We start from the raw sequence: 20743 nt of genomic DNA, 5'->3' as shown, positions 1-20743 counted from the left end.
ACCTGATACATAAAACATCGTGTAATCCCTCACCCTCTGCTCCATGATTAAACCATGGTAGGTGGAACAGCACTTGAGATACCTTGTCAAAAGTTTAAAAACACCTGTAAACACAATATACACAGGGTTTTCTTTAGCCACATTTTGGCTGCTACAGAAAAAAAAACGGGTAGAAAGAAGGAGTCAAGTCCATTTTCCTGAGGCTCTGTGCTGACTTGTAGATGAAAACAACCAAATGCAAAGTCTAGAGTCTATCTCCATCTAAGAACCACTAGTTGTCACCACTGGAAAATAAAATGTCAAGGGAGGCCAACTGAATGAAGCAATTCCCAGATTCTATTTTTCAACTGTTTCAACTGCTTCTTTAATAGTTTCTTCCCTTTCACTGTTATTTTTCATGTTTTTTATTTCTCCTGCTGACACATATGAAATTAGGAAACTCCTAAAGTAACAGAGAGGAGCTGGCTTTCCTTTTACTGCCAGCCAATATGTGATCTTTCCTTTCCTTAGCTGGTTAATTGTGTCTAGAAAACAGACTGATGCTGGCAATTTCTGAATACAGTATCTTGCATTAATTTCACTTTACAAGTCTACCACAAACCTCCAGAACTGCAATTTACCAAATCCATTCTAGGACCAGTCAACCCTCATGATACTCTGATAAATGTTTCTCCTCTCTAGTTAGGCTTGCTGATTTTCCTTACAGCAGTCAAGACTGAAAGACAAAAAGACTGAAATATACTGAAATTAATAACTGGGCTACAGCAGTTAGGCATGAAGATGCCTACCTATTAATTGGCTAATGTTGTTCTAGCCCTTAAGAACAGTAAGGGAGATAATTTACTAACACAAACAGCATTGTAAATAACAACTTATCTTTTTTAGCTGAATACAAATAACAGGACAGAAACTCCTGAAAAAGACAAACAACTCCAAGTTTTACTGTCAGTAATGAATGCCTTGCCCTAAATAGAAGTTTTCAAGTCTGATGGATTTCAGTGTGTAACACAGGACAAATGTGTGAAAGAATCAGACAATCCTGGAACAAAAGAGAACAGATACCATAACACACACTTCTCTGAGATTTCTCTTGGGTTAAAACAATGGCAAGTTTGACTCTTTTTTATTTCCCCCAAAAAGGATCTTTTAAATATTTGCAGTGAAAGCTATCTTTTGGTTCATACCTGTACATACATCACCTCATAAAACTGGACTAAGTACAGACTGTGAGACAGTGAAAGAAAGAAAATGAGCAAGAATTATGTCAGAACTGTCTGAAAGTGAAGAAAAGGGATGAAAGGCCAGAAATCTGTACCAAAGTTGAGATCTCCCTGTGAATTTTATGTTGGCATATTTACTGGGCCTGTGCAAAGAGCCAGAGGTAGAACAGCCAAACATGACATCATTCACAAATGAGACATGCCACCAGGCCACAGGGAACTGAAGAGGTCATGAAAAATAGCATTGCCCATGGAGATTTCACCCACTCACCAAACAACCGAAAATTTTGTTGGAAGCATTCAAATTGCCCAAACATTTAATAAATTTATTCAACACTAATGACAAGAAAGCCTAAACCATCCATTATAATTATTCAATCTGCTGCATCCATTACTATTTTTCTTAACATATTTTGAATTACAAAGCAGAAGTGGCTTTGAAAAAAAAAAGGTAAAGCACATAATGAATACAAGTGGAAACTTAAGACAATTGGTACTTGATCTTGGATCAGGAAATAGCTTTCTGTTCTTGGCATTCTTCCAATGCCAACCTGAACCTCCAGCAAGTGCATGACAGAATAAACACCAGAACCAGTGAAAACAAATGACAGGAACTACTACTTACCATGTACAAATCGTCATTGATGCCAAGGTACTTCCCATTACCACAACCAATATCAGCCACTATTGAACCTGTTGGCAGGGACCTGAGAAACTCTACAATTTGGGGCCATGGGCTGTGCCTGGTACTGCTGAAGTGTGTGGCAATCTCTTCATACACCTTGTGTACATATTCTTGCTCCAGCTTTGAGGCCTCCATCTCATTCTGGGGAAATGAAGGTTGCACTGGTCTCTGCTGTCCTTTCTGGCTGTCACAGACAGATGGGTAAACTAGATACAGCAACAGATACAAAATATTAATTTTAAATCAATTCCTCTTTGATTAAGCATATTTAGTAAAATTAAATTAAAAGTGAAATATTAAAATGTAAAAAATGTTTCAATCCTCCTTTATCTTTTAAAAACTGAAACACAGGTCAAACTACAGAAGTGTTTGATGACCTGAAAATAAGTAACCGGCCCACATGTACCAGAGGCTGTTTACAGTGATCATTAATCTGCTATGTTAATGATGTTTATGTTCTCAAAACTGAGATAGTGCCCCCAATGCCAAAGACCGTGACATCATTGAATTCAGCCTCTGAAATTCTGTTTTAAGGGCGTAAATGGAATTCAGTTCCATGTAATCATTGAGCCACCTGTCTATTATTATTTCTACTGCCCTAAGGCACTTTATGTGGCTCTGTCACAGCAGATATGACTACTTCTCCTTCTCTAATGTACCTATTTTCTCAAAATTAGAGGCCCCCTAAAAAAAAAAGAAAAGGATCAAAACTGAGGAAAAAACTTGAAGAATAGTAATTATTTCTATTTTGTTACATTATTAAGCACTTGAAATGCCAATGACACAGACTCCAGATTACGTGCCTGGCTCTGGAGCAAGCCCAATGCCTTCCTGTATAAACTCCAGCAACCACATGAATGCAAGCAATTCAAGCCATATAATATGCTACAAACCATCCAGGAATAGCTATGACGACTGCCAAAACTACCCAAAAGAATCAAATTATTTTCTCAAAGCAAAAAAAGCTACCTATTGGTGATAAATATCAATTTTGACTTGAAGTTGGCCTCAAGACACTTACTGCAATTGCAAGGGCTTCTCCTCACTTTCCTGAATGTAAATGATGTCCTTGTTTCCCTTCGATTTAATGTTAAATCCCCAGCATCAGCAGTGATTGTTCTATCTTTTTGCCCAAGTTCTGATGCTTGAACAACATCATATTTTCTGGGTGTGATCCTAAAATAAAGCAACACAAAGTAAAGGAATAATTCCATTTGCATCAGAAAAAAACCACAATCCATCTTTGTAAGAAGGCAATCCCTACACTGAGAGAAATATAATTACAATGTCCTATTTAAAATATTTCTGCCTCTCAGTTTTCAACTTATTCAATTTCAGAGAGAAAAGAGATGACACATAAACTAATAATATGAATTGAAGTGTTTAATTGCATGTAATTACATTTCCCTTCCCTCCCTCCATTTTCTTCCATAAAGTTTGATTGTTTATTTGTCTAGTACTTTTTTATAAATTTTTTTTAAAATATATTTATTTTTGTCCTGGTTTTGGCTGGGATAGAGTTAATTTTCTTCTAAGCATCTGGGCTAACAGCAGCAGTGCTGTGTTTTAGATTTAGTACAAGAATAATGTTGGTGACACACTGATGTTGCAGTTGTTTCTCAGTAGTGCTTAGTCTAAGTCAGGACTTTCCAGTTTCCCATGCTCTGCCAGTGAGGAGGGGCATGAGAAGCTGGGAGAGAGCATGGCCAGGACAGCTGACCCACACTGGCCAGAGGGATATTTCATACCACAGAGCATCCTGCTCAGTGTATGAACTGGGAAATGGGCTGGACATCAGTCATTGGGTGGTGAACAACTGCACTGTGCATCACTTGTCTCGCCTGGGTTCTGTTCCTCTCTCTCATTTCCTCTCATTACTATTACGAGGACTTCCCAATGTCAAAAATAAAATGCTGCCACCCCCTCTTGCTTGGCACAGACTGATTTTACTATTGCAGTGCCAAGAATATCGTTTTGCCAAGTTATCCAACCAAATATCAAAAACATCACTAATGAACTTCATCAGAAAAGTCAGAATTCTATTTTCACCTATGAGTCAAAAAGAGAATACAGCTTTTGTCCTCCTTGATGACACTGCATAAGCTTATTTCTAAACCATGTGTTTCCCTTTCACAGAGAACTGAACAAAAATACTTTTCCTGTGCACTTTGTTAATGGGGTCAAAAGAAAGTCTCTAATTCCTTGGCATCCAAGAATACACACTGAAAACACAATCAGATTAATTTCAAAACTGACTCTTGTGCTCTTATAATTTGAGTTCTGAGGTGCAGATAAAAGGCATCACAAATTTTATTAAATCTATTTTGACATTATGTATGCAAGTGAATTAGTTACAACTTCTCACTGGATGATTGTAATTTTGATTACAATACAATGTTCCAGTGGCACAATGCAAAGCTTAGTCCAGTTGAGTATCTTCACTCACTACTGCTTTTAAAAACATATAGAAGAAATATATTTAGGAAAGGTGGACAAATACCAGCACGGGAACCATTTGTACATGAGTAGAAAGGTCTGGGATCTTCATTTTCCATGTAGTTTATTCATTGGTTCTTGAAAGACAACCATCACTTGAAGGTACAAGGGAGTTAAGTAAAAATCTCATTCCACATTTCAATAGACAGATACACTATTCCAACTTCAATGGCTGCTGGCCAGTACTGTAAGTGCCAGTCATGTATCCTTCTGCCTCATGGGAGTGTGGCTGCCCAGGGCTGGCTTGAAGGAGCAGAGCTGGTAGCCCTGGAGAAAGCTGAGGCCTCAGAAAGGGCGAGCCCTCCTTCCCCTGGGAGCTGTGTTTAAATGGAGGCTGTTCCCCTGGCCCTTGTTCCAGTTACAGCCTCAGATGCACGCCCAGCTCTGTCTGTGCACAGCCACTACCCTGACCTAGGGCTGGAGTTCCAAACTGGCCTCAGCACGGCCCATGGAGCTGCCTGATGCCTGGGGTTGGGGACTGGCCACCGGCTTCCCTGGTCAGCAATGTCACTGACATGGAAACTGCACTGTGTTCTCAGAGCTGTGCGTGACCTTTCCAAAAGGCAGATGACAGTATTAGACAGGACAGCATAAGAAGATTACAATGCTGGTATCTGTATTCAGTCTTGTATGTCAAACAACAAGGGAGTTCACTGCCCTGGGCTTCTATACTGAGGCACATCAGAAGTATCAAGTGCTTTTTACAACTTTATTTAATTTAACGAGGGAATATACAGGTGGTATAAGAGCTCTCTAAAATTAACACTGTAAAGGTTATCAGGGATTTCATATTCACCTGTTTACATAATACATATTAACCAGCAAAATTAAAAGGCAGAAAAATTTCTGCCAATAAAAGGATTTGGTGTTTAATTGACACAGAATGTAATTAGTGCCTCCAATTGACTGCTGAATCAGTGATGGCTTGGATCAAACAAAGGAAGAAATGCTTACTATGGGCATTTCTGTCCAATACAGGGTTGCCATACGCTCCTGAAATGCATTACTGTCACACTCAGAGCTCAGCAAGGTTTTAGCCTTTTTGCCAATTTCAGCACTCCAATTCTAAGTATCTCCCAGTGGTGCATGATTTAAAAAGCACGTATTTAAATTCTACAATAAGCACAGCCTCAAGATGTATTTCAATAAATACTCTTACCAGTGTCCCAAAACTGCTGAATGCAGTCTTACCAGTATTTAAGTGTCCCTAAAGCAGCTGGGAACAGTTCAGGAAGACTCCCCTCTGCCACCCTCAAGCTCTCAGTGCAGGGGAAGTCAATCTTTTAAACTCTCAAGCCCCTCTCTCAAGCCTTTGGCATCTGTAATCTAATGGGAAAAGTTGTGGGCTGAAAAGAGAGAAAGGGAATGGTGACACTAATTGCACTACAATCAATTCTTTGCCAGCTCAGAGTCATTGAGAACTTTCACACTGCAGATGTGAGAGCGATTTCCGACTGAAACTTACGACAGCAGCAGGAAACTGCACCTCAGGGACTGGCAATTAGCTCCCTAAATCCCCAAGTTTTTTAATTTAACCTAAGCAGCCTCTGAGCAAAGGAGTGAATTTGGATATTAATTATAAAACTTGATTTCTTTCAGGAAATTTCAAACACAGAGTGTCTTTAAAAAAACCAAACAAACAACATTTATTACTCTTCTATTTTCAGCAATGCAGGGACTCTTACACATACCCATGTGTCCACAGGTATCTGGATTCTCCAGTCATCACCAATAAACTGCATCGGGGCAACATAATTGCCACTGTAAGGCCATCAGGGTGTTTGAAATCCATCACAATCTAAAAAGAAACAAAACCAGTCACCATGAAAGAGCATGAGTTATAGAGCTTCATATACAAGCCAGGTATTCTCAAGTCCTAGCTTTCTTTGTTTCTCTAATGTGTTTAACTGAATATTGCTATGAAACAGCTACGTATTTCCTAGGGATGCAAAAGCCTCCAGGTCCCCTGTCCTAAAACTCCCTCCCTTTCAGCACGATGTTCAGATCTCAGGCAGTCACAAATATATGTATATAGAGATAATTATAATTACATATTAATTTCTTTTCACAGTAAACACTTTGTAAGAACAGTAGCACTGTTCAATTTCTGTGTACCCGTGAGGCAGCTGCATGAGAGGAAGAGAAGGCTCATTTGCTGTATCTCAAGCATCTGAAAGTTACGTACCTGGACTAAGGCCATCAGCTACTGTCTTTTGTGATGTCTACACAGAGAGACAAGTTTCTCCACAGGGTTATTCATCCTAGTGTAAAATGTAGAGCTAAGTGATGTGGAATGACCCCATGCCCTCTGGAATTGCCTATCCGCTCACAGTGGATGAGCTGAGACAATTAGCTCAGTAGATACATAACATGCAGATAAGCAGTATTAGGTGAGAGAAATAATTTCCAACCTGCCCACATTTTGGAGATTGGAAGCACAACAAGCACATCCCAAGATCCTGACTAACATGCCAACTAACAGACCATCCTTTTATTATCTGTCATCTGGCTTCCAGCCACGGCAATATACTGAGGTAACGCTTTCAGCTTTATTCCAATTTCACAGCCCAGATGGCAGTGGTACATTTTGCTTCTGCTTGGGCTAGGAAAGTTATCCTTTTACATTTCCCAAACGAGAGAAACTCCTGCTGTGGAAAATAAGGAGCAGGTCATTTAAGCAAGCCAAATGAGTTACAGAAGACTTACTGAAAAGGAAAAGTGGTCAAAACCTATTCAAGTCAGCAGTTCCTGGTACACTGGAGAATTTGCACCATGAAAATGCTGCCATCTGATTTGTAACCTACTAAGTATGCAATTTAAAAGCAGACTTATTCCAGTATGCCAGATCGAAACAAATTAGGCAGTTCTCCTTCTGCGTACAGATGTGTTTCACAAAGAAAAACAGTGGTGCAACAATCAGTCATTCAGCACAAAAACCCAGCATGACAGAGACTGAATAAGCAAGACTCTTAAACACTACAAATTGCCAATAACAACAATTACTATTTAATGTTGTGCACACTGAAGCAAAGCACAGAGGCATTTACATCTTTAGGAAAAAAATTATTTATGCTGTACTACCACTCAGAGTGACACAGCTTCTCCTGTTGGGCTATCTAAGGCAAAAAGTGATAAGGGTGACAAAGAGTGTGGTTGAAAGGGGTAGAGAGATATCAGGGGAAGACTAATAAAGCATAACTATAAGCTCTGATTAATGATCATGCAATGCTTCAATAGCTGCACAAATAGATGAATGGCAGCCACTTGCTACAGTACTTTGGACTTTGCAATTTCTTCTAGGAAACCTCAAAGAAGCATGGGGTGAGGAAGGAGAAAGTACAGTGGACTTTATAAATCTGACGGGGATGCTGTCCTGTAAAGCACAATATCATCAAGTCTCTGCAAAAAGATGCAGCTATCTGGCAAGGCAAATAAATCAGAAGATAACTAAACAGGACCAGCATGTAAAGAAAGAAAAAGAGGAGTAAAGTGGTCAGATGAAATGGGTGAGATGATGCCTCAGTCTGTCTTATGCCTCTCTGGCTCACTGCTGCTGGAGACATGGATGAAGGGACAAGATAGAGTCTGGGTTCTTCAGCAGCATGATATAATAAGCTGAACACAAGAATGTCTAGATTCCTTCCTGGAAGGAATCCCGTTGCCCCACTGGCCCTCTTTCTGAGTCAGTAGTAACTACAAAGCTCTATTCTTGCAGATGATATTAAAAAACTGTACTTTATCCATGAATCAATGAGGAGACCTTGAATGGGTCCCCAGCATTTCCAGTTCCCATCTCCCTCCAGGGCCCAAGAGGACCTTGTTCCCTTTCACTTCAGCATGCCAGGCTGGTGACTCCGTACGAAGCAGTGGGAAACAACAGTATCTCCAGCTCCCTGCCTTCTCTGCTGTTTTACCTCATTCATCTCCAATTCCTTTTCCCCCACCATCTGTGTGGCCCCAGAGTCTCTTCACAGGAGATGCTCCTCAAACCCTGTCCTGTAAACAACTGTGCATCCAAAACAACAGAGGTTCAGAGTGCTCTATAGGCAGGTGACACCTTGGGAATGAGAAGCCACAAAACTATCCCTGGCAGCTGGATTTTCAGGCAGCAATGGCAGGAAATAAAAGAAGAGCATGTTCTCCTGGCTGCATTTCAACTATGCTAACCCAGCAAGAAATACATGAAACAAAATTTCTTATGGTGCAGAATTTGAGGCTGAAAAGCAAGAATTTCTCTTGGTGACATCTAATCCTCACCAGAACAGAATCCCAGCTCTGTTCCTGCTTTTCTGGGAAGGGAAAGCTTCTGTACTATAATGTCACTTTGTGTAGCTGCTCCCCATCTAACTGAATTTCATCCTTATGAGAAGCTGTGATAATTTGGGAAGGAAAATATAAATAAACTATTAATTTACTTGCAAATGGGCAATGACAAAGTAATTAGCAGTAATTAAATGGGTCAAAAATCCAAATCCAAATCTGACTTTTGCTTATGAAGTGGACTGAGGTCCTAAGATAGAATATATTAAGGTTTTGCACTGATCTATTAACAACAAATTTGACATTGCAATTGAGACAGAGAATAAAATTTAAGGAACACCTGAAGAAAATGATTATAATTCCTATGCTTCATTCCTTTACCTAGACTAATTGCACCTGAATGCTTAAAAAAACAAGCAGGAATACTTCCTCTGTCCTTTGTTTACAGCACAGTAAAGAACATTCAATCCAGAAGGATTTCTGAAGAACCCTATTCTTATCTCTGGCAAGCCTGCTACTGACTGAAGTAGATAACATTCCCACACTCCTCTATCTGTCTTTATCCTGGCAGAGCATTTTCAATTGTCACTGTCAAACACACACGCACACAGAAGATTAACGCATTTGCTCCTCTTTTTAATTTACTAAGGACTTACAATCAATAAAGCAACTTTGCCACTGCTGAATCAATCTGCTTCATGACAGCTTTGCTCCACAGGAGCTATTTCCAATTACTATTTTTGTTTTTACCTATCTTTTTTTTTCTCTTAGATGGCAGAGTCAATAAAGATCAAATTTCTAGCTAGCTCATGGTGTATCATCCAAGGATTACAATCAAAACATAAAAACAGTGCGTGTTACATAAGTTTTACCTATTTCCTTCTACTATGGAAAAAGTGAATCTCTGAATATAACAAAAAAACCCAAAACTTAAAAGAAACAGCTAATATCTACTTGTGGTTTTAAATAATTTGTCATGATGCCAAGTTATTTAAGAGAAGATGTTCATGACAAGGGAGCACATGAACCAGTAAACAGCTTTCAAGGATGGCTAAACCTGAAAGCAAAGAGACACCCACATCGTGAACATCATTCCTTGTGACATAAAATATGACAAAAGAAAATAATCCAACATAAGAAGGGAATAAAGTATCTTTTTCTTAACACCTCAGGGTGCAGAAGTCTGCACCACCTTTCAGTGCAGTGCTACTGTACTTCATGAAAGAGTAGGAGGATGAAGGTGAATGACTGGTCTATCAAACAAGTAAAGATTCAAAGGGAAAACAGAAATAATGCGACAGAGCTATAAAGACAATGTCAATAAGAAATCCACAGCTACAGTGGGGATCGGCAATTCTTTTTCTAAGCTTTGTCTCTGATGCAATTTGTATTTGATGATAATAGACTACCTTAGACGAAACATACTCTAAAGCTAAAAAAAGTACAATGTGGAATGCTTCTCAAGTCTCTGACATTATTTACGGAATTTTCAGAGAGCAAAGACAGATTATCAGCCTACATAACAGTTTCCCACATGTAAAACAGATGAAAAAGAATGTCTACTTCAAAGACAGCTGAGAGGTTTAGAGCCCACACACAGAGCTTGAACAACACAGTGGGGCTCTATGCAGAGACAAGAGCCTGCTGGCTCACGCAGGACCAAGGCAATTAATTGGTAACATACAGCACCTTTCACTGCAAAAACCATGCTAAATTCCAAAATTCAGGATTCAGAAAATGCTGAATTTTCAAAGGAAAGCAATTAGGATTATCTTTCCTGAATAATCCACATCATAGGAAATTTACCTTATGTAATATATGCAGATATTTACATCGTGTATCATGTACATACTCTGGCCATACTTCAGAAAACAAGTGCAGCATTGACAATCGTGACAGTGAACTATTTCAGTACTGCCTTTCTCAAAAATCTCACAACACATGTGCAGGCCTCCCCCATATCAGATCTATACCATAGCATACCATCTCTTGCTAAGCCTGTTTATCCACTTAGGCACTATGGTGATGTTACTCAGATGCTTAATATACTTACCAGGCTTTCTTTCTTCAAAAGTTGTACTCAATTTTCCATCCATGCAACATGTTACTATCTTCCTGAATTCTCTGTGTCATTTTAAGTATCTATGTGGTTTCTTTTCTTAATCAAAGTCTAGCATATAAGTGTTTAAAAAATATTTCAATATATGGACACTTCATTCTTTTATACCTGAGGTCTCACCTTGTTATGATTTTCTTGGTATGCCCATGGAGTTGAGTGCATGCACTGAACAGCACACCAGTATCTCTGCTAGTTCTTCTGTATGCCACTGACTCCATGATACAAATTCCTTTACTGTCTGGCCTCTCTCTAAAAGATTCATGTAGTGCACAAGATGAGGAAAACTATTGTAATTTTCAAGCTAACCACAGTTGGATGGAGGAGCTTCCAATCCTCTGCAGGCGTTGTCATAGCTAGCAGAAATATATGCCACTCTCCTTTTGTACCCAGGGATTCATCTCTGGAGGTTCACCAATGCCAAGTCATTAGAAATCATCAGTCACCTCACTAAGCTGGATGCCAGCTCCTGGTGATGTCCAGCAAGGTGGCTGCTCTGCCCAGCCCTGGCAGAGTTGGGATGCTGGTGGTACTTATGGCACCATCCCACAAACTTCTGCTCAAGCTGACTCCTTGTTTCAACAGCCTTTAAATATGTCAGTTCCTACTGCTCTAAAAGTATCAAGTTTCTTTTGTATGTCAGGACATTACCTGTGGTCTTTGCACCTTTCCCAGATCATTACCTGTGTTAAAACTCAATGTTATATACTAGACTCTTATATAAAAGGCTTTCAATGCCTACAGTAAAAGGCAATAGTTGCATTACCACTGCTCCCCTCTCTCTCCCCCCTAACAGGTATAGATGTCTCCTTTCTGGGAAGTGCTATCTGACCCAAGCAAAAAACCTTAATGTCCTTTTGTGAATCCAGAGTCAAAGAGTCAGTCAAGTTCCCAAGAAGAACCAATTTAGTCATTCTCACTAACATTTCATCTTCATCCTTTAATAAATTCCCTCCCTAGCTCTTAGCTCAAACTCTTTTAGTACACAGAAAGAAAGAGGCTAATGCTGTTAGTCTTCATATAATTTCTTTTACTGATTTAGCCTCCTCTGCAGTATTTTCCCATTTTTTCAGTCATATATCTTCCCTCACATCCATGGATGCTACTACACTGACATACAGGGAATTGCATCCAACTATACCAGGGCAAAATGTGCCTGAAATGCACCAAATCATTCATCTTCCCTTCCAAAGGAAAAGAAATTTCTAAGGTTTTGCATCTCTTGCTTTCTAATGGAGTACAGTTCAATGGAAGAGCACAAGAGGATGCCTACACATCCTGACCCTGATGACCTACAAATGGCTCAGTCTGTTAAGATGTAAAGCCCGGACATCATAAGAAAGCAGCTGTGTCCTCAATTACATCTCCTCAGACTTGCACATAATGTGTTACTCTATGCCCTGAAAGCAAATAATCCTTATTTACATGCCTAACACTGTACCGAATGTCCACCAAGAAACCACTAAACAAGTCCTTACAACACAGACATAGCTGTTCTGTAATAAGCACAAATTTATATGCAAGTATGATATTTAGATGATCCTAATATTTATGATATTTATAGGATCCTAAATGGATGTGTATGGTAGCACATGGTCCATGCGATGCTGTGGCATATCTGTAATTCTTCCACCCATTTAGAAAAGTTCTCAAGAGATTTTCAATTTCTAAGTAGAAAGGGAAACACTTCAGCATTCAAAAAGCACATCTCAGCTTTCTAAACCATTGATTGTTTACCAATACCTGTGGAAATACACACAATTCTCACATTACTGAGGTTGCAAATACATGTAAGCAGAACTCCCTTCAACTGTAATTGTACATCCATTCCACACTACCTGTACATTAATCATCCTGTCATCAACCATTGCAGGCTTTAATTGCAAGTTTTCTACTGCAGAAGCAGTGAGAGGAACAGAGAATAAAGCCTCTATGCTATATAAACAATAATTGATACAGCAAAAGCCAGGCTTTGCCTGAGTAATATTGCCAAACATGGAATAAAACAGGTAAGTGTAATTTGCAGGAAAGAGGACCTGAAATATTTACATTCAAAGTGTAGACTCATACCAAGTTACTAGTGTGGCACAGACCCACCAGCTCTTGTAAAATACCCAAGTCCTTGCAGGTTTAGTGTACTTCAAGGCATGGGTAAAACATGCTATATTCATTATCCCACATTGTGGAACAACATCTTCCCTCACTCTCTACAAACACTGGGATTGTTCATCAAACCTTATTCTCCTCTGCAGGTCTCAGCTTTCTGCTTGCAGTGCTGCAGTAAAGGAATTCAGGCTAACTTTAAGACTAGGGTGGAAACAGGCAAATCAATTCAAGATTAAGATCCACATTTGGCCTTAGATTTTAAAACAACCCATTGGGGAACTGAAACCTATGAAATGAAACGAGATGCCTAACCCAGCATGAGCTGAATTACCCCATAAACTGGACTGACTCAATCCCCACTGATTACAGAGGAGCTCAGGCATGCAGCCCACAGGTACACCTACCTGTAAATACTAAAATTTCAGTCTTAATCCTGGACTAAATACCATTGACAACAAGTTATTTCATAAGCCATCCACATATGGATTCAACAGATGCTTCAACTGTTTAAACGAGTCCTGCTTTAATTAAAACTGAGTCCTGCACTATTATCACCAAAAAAATCTTGGCCCCTATATACTGAGAAAGTAGTGTGGAAACAGTGTGGTGCTGAATACCTGTAATTCAAAGGGCTGAAATGATGAATTTATGCCCTCATAGTTTGAAATAAAGGTCAGCTAGTCCTTCTCATACCTGCATCTAACAGCTGTCCCAGAGATCATTACAATAAAAGAGAACTGCCAGGATACAAGACATGCAAACTGTGCCTTCCCAAACTAATTCTTGCATCATATCTCATAAGGGCTGACAAGACATGGTTTTTCATCTATTGCTATAGAAACTACCATATGGCCTGTTTCTTAATCCTCTACATCTTCACTGTAAAAGGGAAATCTACTGAGGAACAAAGATTTGGGCATGAATTTAAAGAAACTGCTTACATACATTAAGAAACCTCGTTCCTTAGCAATCAAAAGCATTCCTCAACCTCCCCCCCCAAAAAAAAAACCCAAAAAACCCAAACAAAACCCAAAGAACTAATGAAAGCCAATGAAAGTCATCTTCTTAGTTAACGAAGTCTCCTGTGGCCATAAAGTATAATTCAAAAGACTGCTTGACACAAAGATACTTGTTTACAATAATTTGAATAAAATTGTTTTATCAATTACTCAATTGCTACATTTCACCCCACAGACCTCCCACACATCTGACATATACATGTTATTTTAGAACAGGGAAAACAACCATAAAGGAAAAACACATTCTGAAATTTGGATAGGAAGTATTCCAACACTGCTGATTTTCATCACAAAGGACGTCATCTCTTTCTTCTGTCATTCCCTCCATCTGCTTCATTAGCACAATGACTGTCTTCTCATAATCCAGCCAAAGTTACTCAAAAGGGCTCTAACCAGGGCCTCAACATCTGAATTTACAACTGACCGCATGAACGCACATGGCAGAGATGCAAGTAGTAACAAGAAGGGCAGGAGGAACAAGAACACCTCCCAGGGAACTGTGAAATGTCCACTTTTCTGCTTTCTGGTGCACCATCAGCCTTGGTTTCCTCCAACCATTCCTCTGCTGCCCCAGCAAACAAACCAGGGTTTTCCCTGCACTGCCCCTGGGCAGCACAGACAGGCTGCCTGCCTGCTTGCTTCTCTGCTAAGGGCACAACTCTCCCACTGACAGAATCATTCTGCCAAGTGTATCAGCATCACAGGTCTGACAGCTCCAGCACGCTTTAACTGCTCAACATTACCAGCTCCTCAGCAAAAGCTTAACTCTACTGCAACAAGAGCTCTGTGGAGAAACCCCTCTCAAAACATAGCTGGTAAGAAAAACAGAAACAGAACATTAGAGCATGCAAAATACTCAGATTTGTAAGATAGTATAAACGCAGACAGACTTCAAACCTCATGTGCTACCACTTACTGCTATTACAAATTCCTGTCCAAAGCCATGAGAGACAATACACCACAGCAGGAGCTCAACAAGTTAAGCTTGTTTCTTTGCTTATAGGCTACTTGTGATGATTATTATTGACTGACTAGACATTTCTACATGAAATTTGCCACAGTCTTAAAATAGGCTCCTATGACAATACAGATGACCTCAACAGCTAATGAAATTAGGTTTTCTTATTGAATTCCAGAACTCAAGTACAGGTGAAATGCAACAGCTAAAGATAACAACTTTTTAATCCACAGTTCAGCCTGTTTGCTGTTAACTGGTAGGAGACACCAGGATTCCATTTCACTCAGCAAGTACTGACCTCCTAAAAATAACATGGGGAATTAAAATAACTTTTACTGATGAACCTCTTGACAAAACAAAAAATGCTTTAAAAAAAATAAGAAATTAGTAACTACTAAAAATCAACACAGAGGTTTCTGTTAAAAAATTTAATTCTATTTAAAGAATGACAACTCAAAACCTGACTCAAAAACAACTTCAGCTGCAAAAATACCAGTTGAAATGTAAGTTCAAATGCTCTGTTAGTTTTCATAGAATCATAGAATAGCTTGGTTTGGAAGTGACCTTCAAGAGCATCTAGTTCTAAATCCCCTGCCAGGGGCAGGGACACATTCCACTACACCAGCTCAAAGCACCATCCAGCATGGCCTTGAATCATCCTTCCCTGGGTTTAACCCTTCCAATGGGGCATTCACAACTTCCAATGTCTCACCAGCCTGATGGTAAAGAATTTCTCCCTAATATCTAATCTGAATCTCCCCTCTTTCCATTACTCCACTTCAAACCATTTCTCTACATTTTTTCACTATACTCCCTGATAAGGAATCCCAGTCCAACTTTTCTGTAGGCCCCTTTTAAGTACTGGAAACCTCCCCAATCATCTCTTCTTTAGGTTGAGCAATCCCAATTTTCTCACTCTGTTTTCACAGCAGAAGCTCCAGCTCTATCAATTTCATAATCCCCCACTAGACTGTCTCCAAAAGGTCCTTGTCCTGCTTAGGTTGGCAGCCCCAGAGCTGGATGCAGAACTCCAAGAGGGATCTCATGAGAGCAGAGTAGAGGGGGAAAATCCTCTCCCTCAACCTGTTAACCACACTGCTTTTAATGGTCTCCTATCTGATGCTTCTTTTCTTTTATTACAATAACTTGGGTTTTTTTCCCCTGGAATAAATAGAAACTTTGTATTTAAACAGTTAATTCATCTCACCACCACAGAAGAATGGTTCATGTATCATAGCAAAGGATACATAGGAGGCAAGAAGTGCAAAAGAGAAAAAATAAAGGTTTTAATCTAAAATTAGTGGTACTGTATACTATAATATAATGTTTTTCCAAGATTGTTACCTATCTACATTTTTCCTACCACATGAAAACCAATTAGAAATATGTAGCAATAGCTATGGAATAGCAAGATACTTTTTAGAGAGTACATTTGCTTCCACTGAAAAATTCAGTATCTGTATTTGTGTGTTACGGTAGCGCCTTAACAGCCAGACGTCTGAGAATTGAAAATGAAATGGTGCTGCCTCAGCATACAAAATAAGCAAATAGCCTGGAGACAACAGGTTCTGTTAAAACAGAATCAAGTTGCTAAAGGAATTAAGCAGAAGCTTTCCTTCATTATTTAGCAGTTATGACCCCAATTAGAAATTCTTAAGCCCTACTGCAGACTGCAAACATTTTAGAAAGTATTTCAGTCACAGTAGGCATTCTCTCACAATCACACAAAAATAACTGGAACCATATGATATTTCTTATAGCATCTCAATGTATTTTTCTATGTGATATTGAGTGGATTTCGTTTTCAAATTCTTCCTAATTGCCACTTCTTATATCTCTCTTTCCACATTCACTTTGGATACATTGCCCAGAGGAGTTCAGCAGACAAAGAGAATATTCTTCCCACAACCCTTTCTCAACACTACAACAGCTCAAACAAAACACAGGAAAAAAAGAACAACCAACTGACTGTGAAGAAAGGAAACTGGTAAGAACCAGGAGAAGCCACAGCTCTGCCTTCCCCCTCAGTAGCCAAAATAATGGACCATGAACAGGAAACAAAACCACTACAGAGAATGGAGTAAAGCAGCTTCCCACTCTAGCAGTCCCAGGAGAAATAGCTCAGCAAGTCACAGCACATTCTGCACATTGAGCACTCAAACCACAGGGTGCCTTCCTTCCTCAGCACTCAAGTAGGAGCTACTGGACTTTGCATAGTGGGGAACAGCTTTATGGAAAGGTATGGAGTATGATAAGTTTCCTCCTTCTGTGGAGAGGAAGGCAGGCTGGTACAAATCCAACAGAAGGGAGACAGGAGACCAACCTTTTCAGAGTTATTTACCTGGTATTGGCCCACTCATAGTAAATACCCAGCCTCAGACAAAGAGGCAGCTGGAAACTGTAATGTCTCACCAATATGAAAGGGGAGCAAAAAAGAATATTTTTACATACAAAACCTTGAAATATGGCTCTGTCATAGCTTAGCTTTGATTTTGTTCTTCCCAAGTAGTTGAGGAGATATCAGAGAAAGCAACATCTCCACACTGCTGTCCTGTTTCTTCACAAATTACTGTCATACAGCTTCTGGGGAAATAATGCTACCAAATCATTGTTCTGAGGGCAATTCTGACCAAACCAGAATGCTCTTCTTGTACCATCTCCATGCCATCACCAAATTGAAATTGGTTAGCAGATTCCTACAGCACTTGGGAAACAAATGCTTGTCTACATTAATTGCACACAGTGGTTGCCTTGCTCTTGTCACCCTTGGCTAACACAGGAGTAAGCCTATCAACAACCAAGGAGGGGTTTTTTTACTGCAGGACAGGTTTCCTATGAACAGTTTACATGAAAGCTGGGCTTTCAGGATCCTTTCAAGAGTTAAAATAACTCTTTAGGTGGAAACATCAGCAGTACATGTTGATATCCGTGAACAGAATCCTGTATGTAAATGGGGAAGACACATCCAGCACAGAAATAAAAACCAGAAGAATAAGAACAGAATGTTTCACCTTTCCCAAAAGAGACAGACTGTTGTAAGTATTTCCATGAAGGGGCTGCAGGCTTTGTTACTTATCTAAGAGGGCATATTTCAATGTTCAATTACATCAAAGGGAAGTTTTCCCTTGATTTGGTGCTTCTTGTATCTCATCCAAGCTCAGTGACAGTCAACCATGGTATGACATGCACGGACAGAAATAAACACACAGGACATATCTACAAAGAGTAAATGCAAACAGAAGAGACAGATCTATGAAGCTTGATGCATTTAATCTGCAGTGCTCAGCACATCTTTCACTTGGAGCAGCTCCTCATTAGTTTTCAAAAATGAAATACCACTTTAAATGGGACAAACCAACTAAATTTGGCATACAATTATAAATTATGTCCATTTGGATTTCCAGCTAAAACCACTGCAAGTTGCTATTCTTCAAGAACCAATAAAATCCATGACTGTAAGACATGTTTCTTGAGTTGCACCTGTCTTACAGAATGGAAAAGCATTTACTGAGCTTTAGGAATCCTACCTCATCTGAACAAACTTTTAAACTCAGCATTAGGTTGTAGTGATCAAAATTAGTATCTTCCATTTGGGTTCAGAGGCAATTTGATTCTGCCAATACAATCTCTTTTCAAATAGTGATGACTACTACTACTATTTCACCCACTACCATCATCCTGCCAACCTAGAGAAAAAAACTTTGGTATAGCCACTACCATAGTAATTCTTTAAATAGGTAAGATGCTTTCTGCCTTCCCTTACAAGAAAAAAAAAAAGCACAATATATATGTAAACAGCAAATTAACTGAATTAGCAACTAATCAAGATAAGCAGAGCACAGCAGTACCTAGTGCCTGTCTACCTTATTAAAGCTCATGCAAGACACAAAACAGCTGCTAACTGTCAAAGGCTGGGTACAGTCTAGACTTTTAAAGGCTTCTCATAAAATCTCTCAGCTATTACAGAAACAGCTGCTGCTATACCATCCACAGGTTTCTGTTTGTTAGCCAAGACAGATTGGAAATAGATCAACAGGTAAGAAGCAAAAGTGCCAGAAAAAGGGTCAATTATCAGACTGAGAGATGAGTAGAAGCAGCATACCTCATTCTATCAGTTCTAGAATGACCATGCTCAAAGGTTGTTCAAAAGGTCTGGTGAAGCTTTTCTTTGAAACATTGCTCTGCTTTCAAGGCTTAAGAGACTCACAGGTTTTCTTTATAGATCAAAGTACTTAAGAGATGATGGGTGTGCTCAGATGAACAGAAGCTAGGCAGAGGTCAAGGATGATCCATACACAGCCCCCCCTCTTTAATCCTGAGCCACAAATCTGGCTGATATCCCTAAAGCTTTCCTTCCTCAGACATTAGGTCAGGGCCTAGAGCATCACAGCAGTTCTGTGTTTGTACCAGCCTTTTGCCAGCCCAAGACACAGGAAGCAGAGTAAGGCAAGGAAAAGCAGAGCTAAGGACAAGAGAATGACAAGCCTGGGGCTACATCTTAGGAAAATGGGACACAGCAACATAAATCAGGATACTGTGCCAAACCAACATCCCTTGGGAGCAAACTATGACTGTGCTTTGCTGTGTGGCAGGGCACAGTGGGTGTCCCACAGCAGTCTCAGACACAGCAAGGCAGAGCTGATGAGGAAGGACTACAGGGGGTTGGTAACTTTAGATTGGGAGTAAGATCTGCACCCAGGAAGGGAAAATTCTTCTATGGACTGGATATGTTCATAGCACTGCTTAGATCATAATAGAAATGCATGCTACCTCTGTATTTCTAAAGTTTTAATGAATCAAGGCTTACACAGCAGCATATAAAATGGCAAATTAGGAAAACTGGAAAAACAGAAATCTCAATATTGATCAAGCTCCTGCAGCAAACCTGCAAAGAGAAATTCAACACAGTTTAAAATTAGGATTGAGACGGCTGCAAACTTGGCCAGGCTTCTGATGAAATACTGTAAAAGTGCATATCTTTAGAGACACCAAATGGAGGCACTGAAAATAACACCTAACTGAAATAAAACCAAAATTCTCAACAGAAAGGACTGGTCCCTATTTTGCAGTATTTTGTTCAAATTTATGGATACAGAACATGATTTGCCATTAAGTTTAATAAAAGACTGTTTATCTATATTTACCACATTGTCATACTAGGAAAGACAAGGCAATTTATGAATAAAAGAAAGTTACATTCAATAACAGAGCATTGAAACTGATATGCATTAATAATTTCAGTGTATCAACTCCTATAAAGACAGGATGAATGTGGTGATTTATAAAATGCCTTTACAAGCCACAGGACATTCTAAAAGTCTCATTTTATTCTGCAGTTTCCCAGGAGATAGTATAGAAATGGGTTACAAACCCATTACAAAACCCAGGAAAAGATTAGCCTGAGACCCCCACTTTTCCTGAAGTATTATACGAGAAGACAAATCTCCTCACACTGCTTTGCCCTCTAGCTATTCAGTGGTTTTTACAAACTAGGCAGAAGTGCCAAGCAATAATGAAATTTTCCTCCTTCAAAACAAGTTTAATCCACCTTGTAAACGCCTCAAAACATGATGGATTGCACCAACCAGGGCCACCACTTGGCCACTCTGTGCCCCTTGAGAAAGCTGCTTCATGAGACTGAGATAGGAAAGAGGATCTCACACCTACATTTTCACCTCATTTTGTGCAGGTGTAAGAACCTGGATCACAGAATCAGACATCACAATTGCTGTAGATTATCTGATGCAAGACAAATGCAGTGTTGTGAAGAATCTTGCCTTTATTTTGCAACATTATTTATATTTTAAATGAACACATATGCCAATAACTATTCCTTTTTCAACATAAATCAGATTTGCAGAAACAAATTAAACATCACTAGTG

General features: G+C 39.4%; 1 protein-coding gene across 2 annotated transcripts in view; it reads right to left on the bottom strand.

Moving 5' to 3' along the window:
• Nucleotides 1-20743, bottom strand: part of ALKBH8 (alkB homolog 8, tRNA methyltransferase) — a 45590-nt gene that overhangs the window by 9673 nt on the left and 15174 nt on the right. For both annotated transcript variants that reach the window (XM_054654761.2, XM_077173936.1), the window contains exons 9-11: nucleotides 6093-6199; nucleotides 2927-3081; nucleotides 1846-2111 (exon numbers count right to left, since the gene is read on the bottom strand). In XM_054654761.2, the coding sequence (XP_054510736.2) occupies nucleotides 1846-2111; nucleotides 2927-3081; nucleotides 6093-6199 (528 nt within the window). The remainder of the gene's footprint in view (nucleotides 1-1845; nucleotides 2112-2926; nucleotides 3082-6092; nucleotides 6200-20743) is intronic.

The sequence above is a fragment of the Agelaius phoeniceus genome, chromosome 2 (genome assembly GCF_051311805.1).
Source record: "Agelaius phoeniceus isolate bAgePho1 chromosome 2, bAgePho1.hap1, whole genome shotgun sequence".
NCBI classification, from domain to species: Eukaryota; Metazoa; Chordata; class Aves; order Passeriformes; family Icteridae; genus Agelaius; species Agelaius phoeniceus.
Note: the sequence above shows the minus strand (reverse complement) of the source record. Positions and strands in the feature narration are given on the sequence as shown.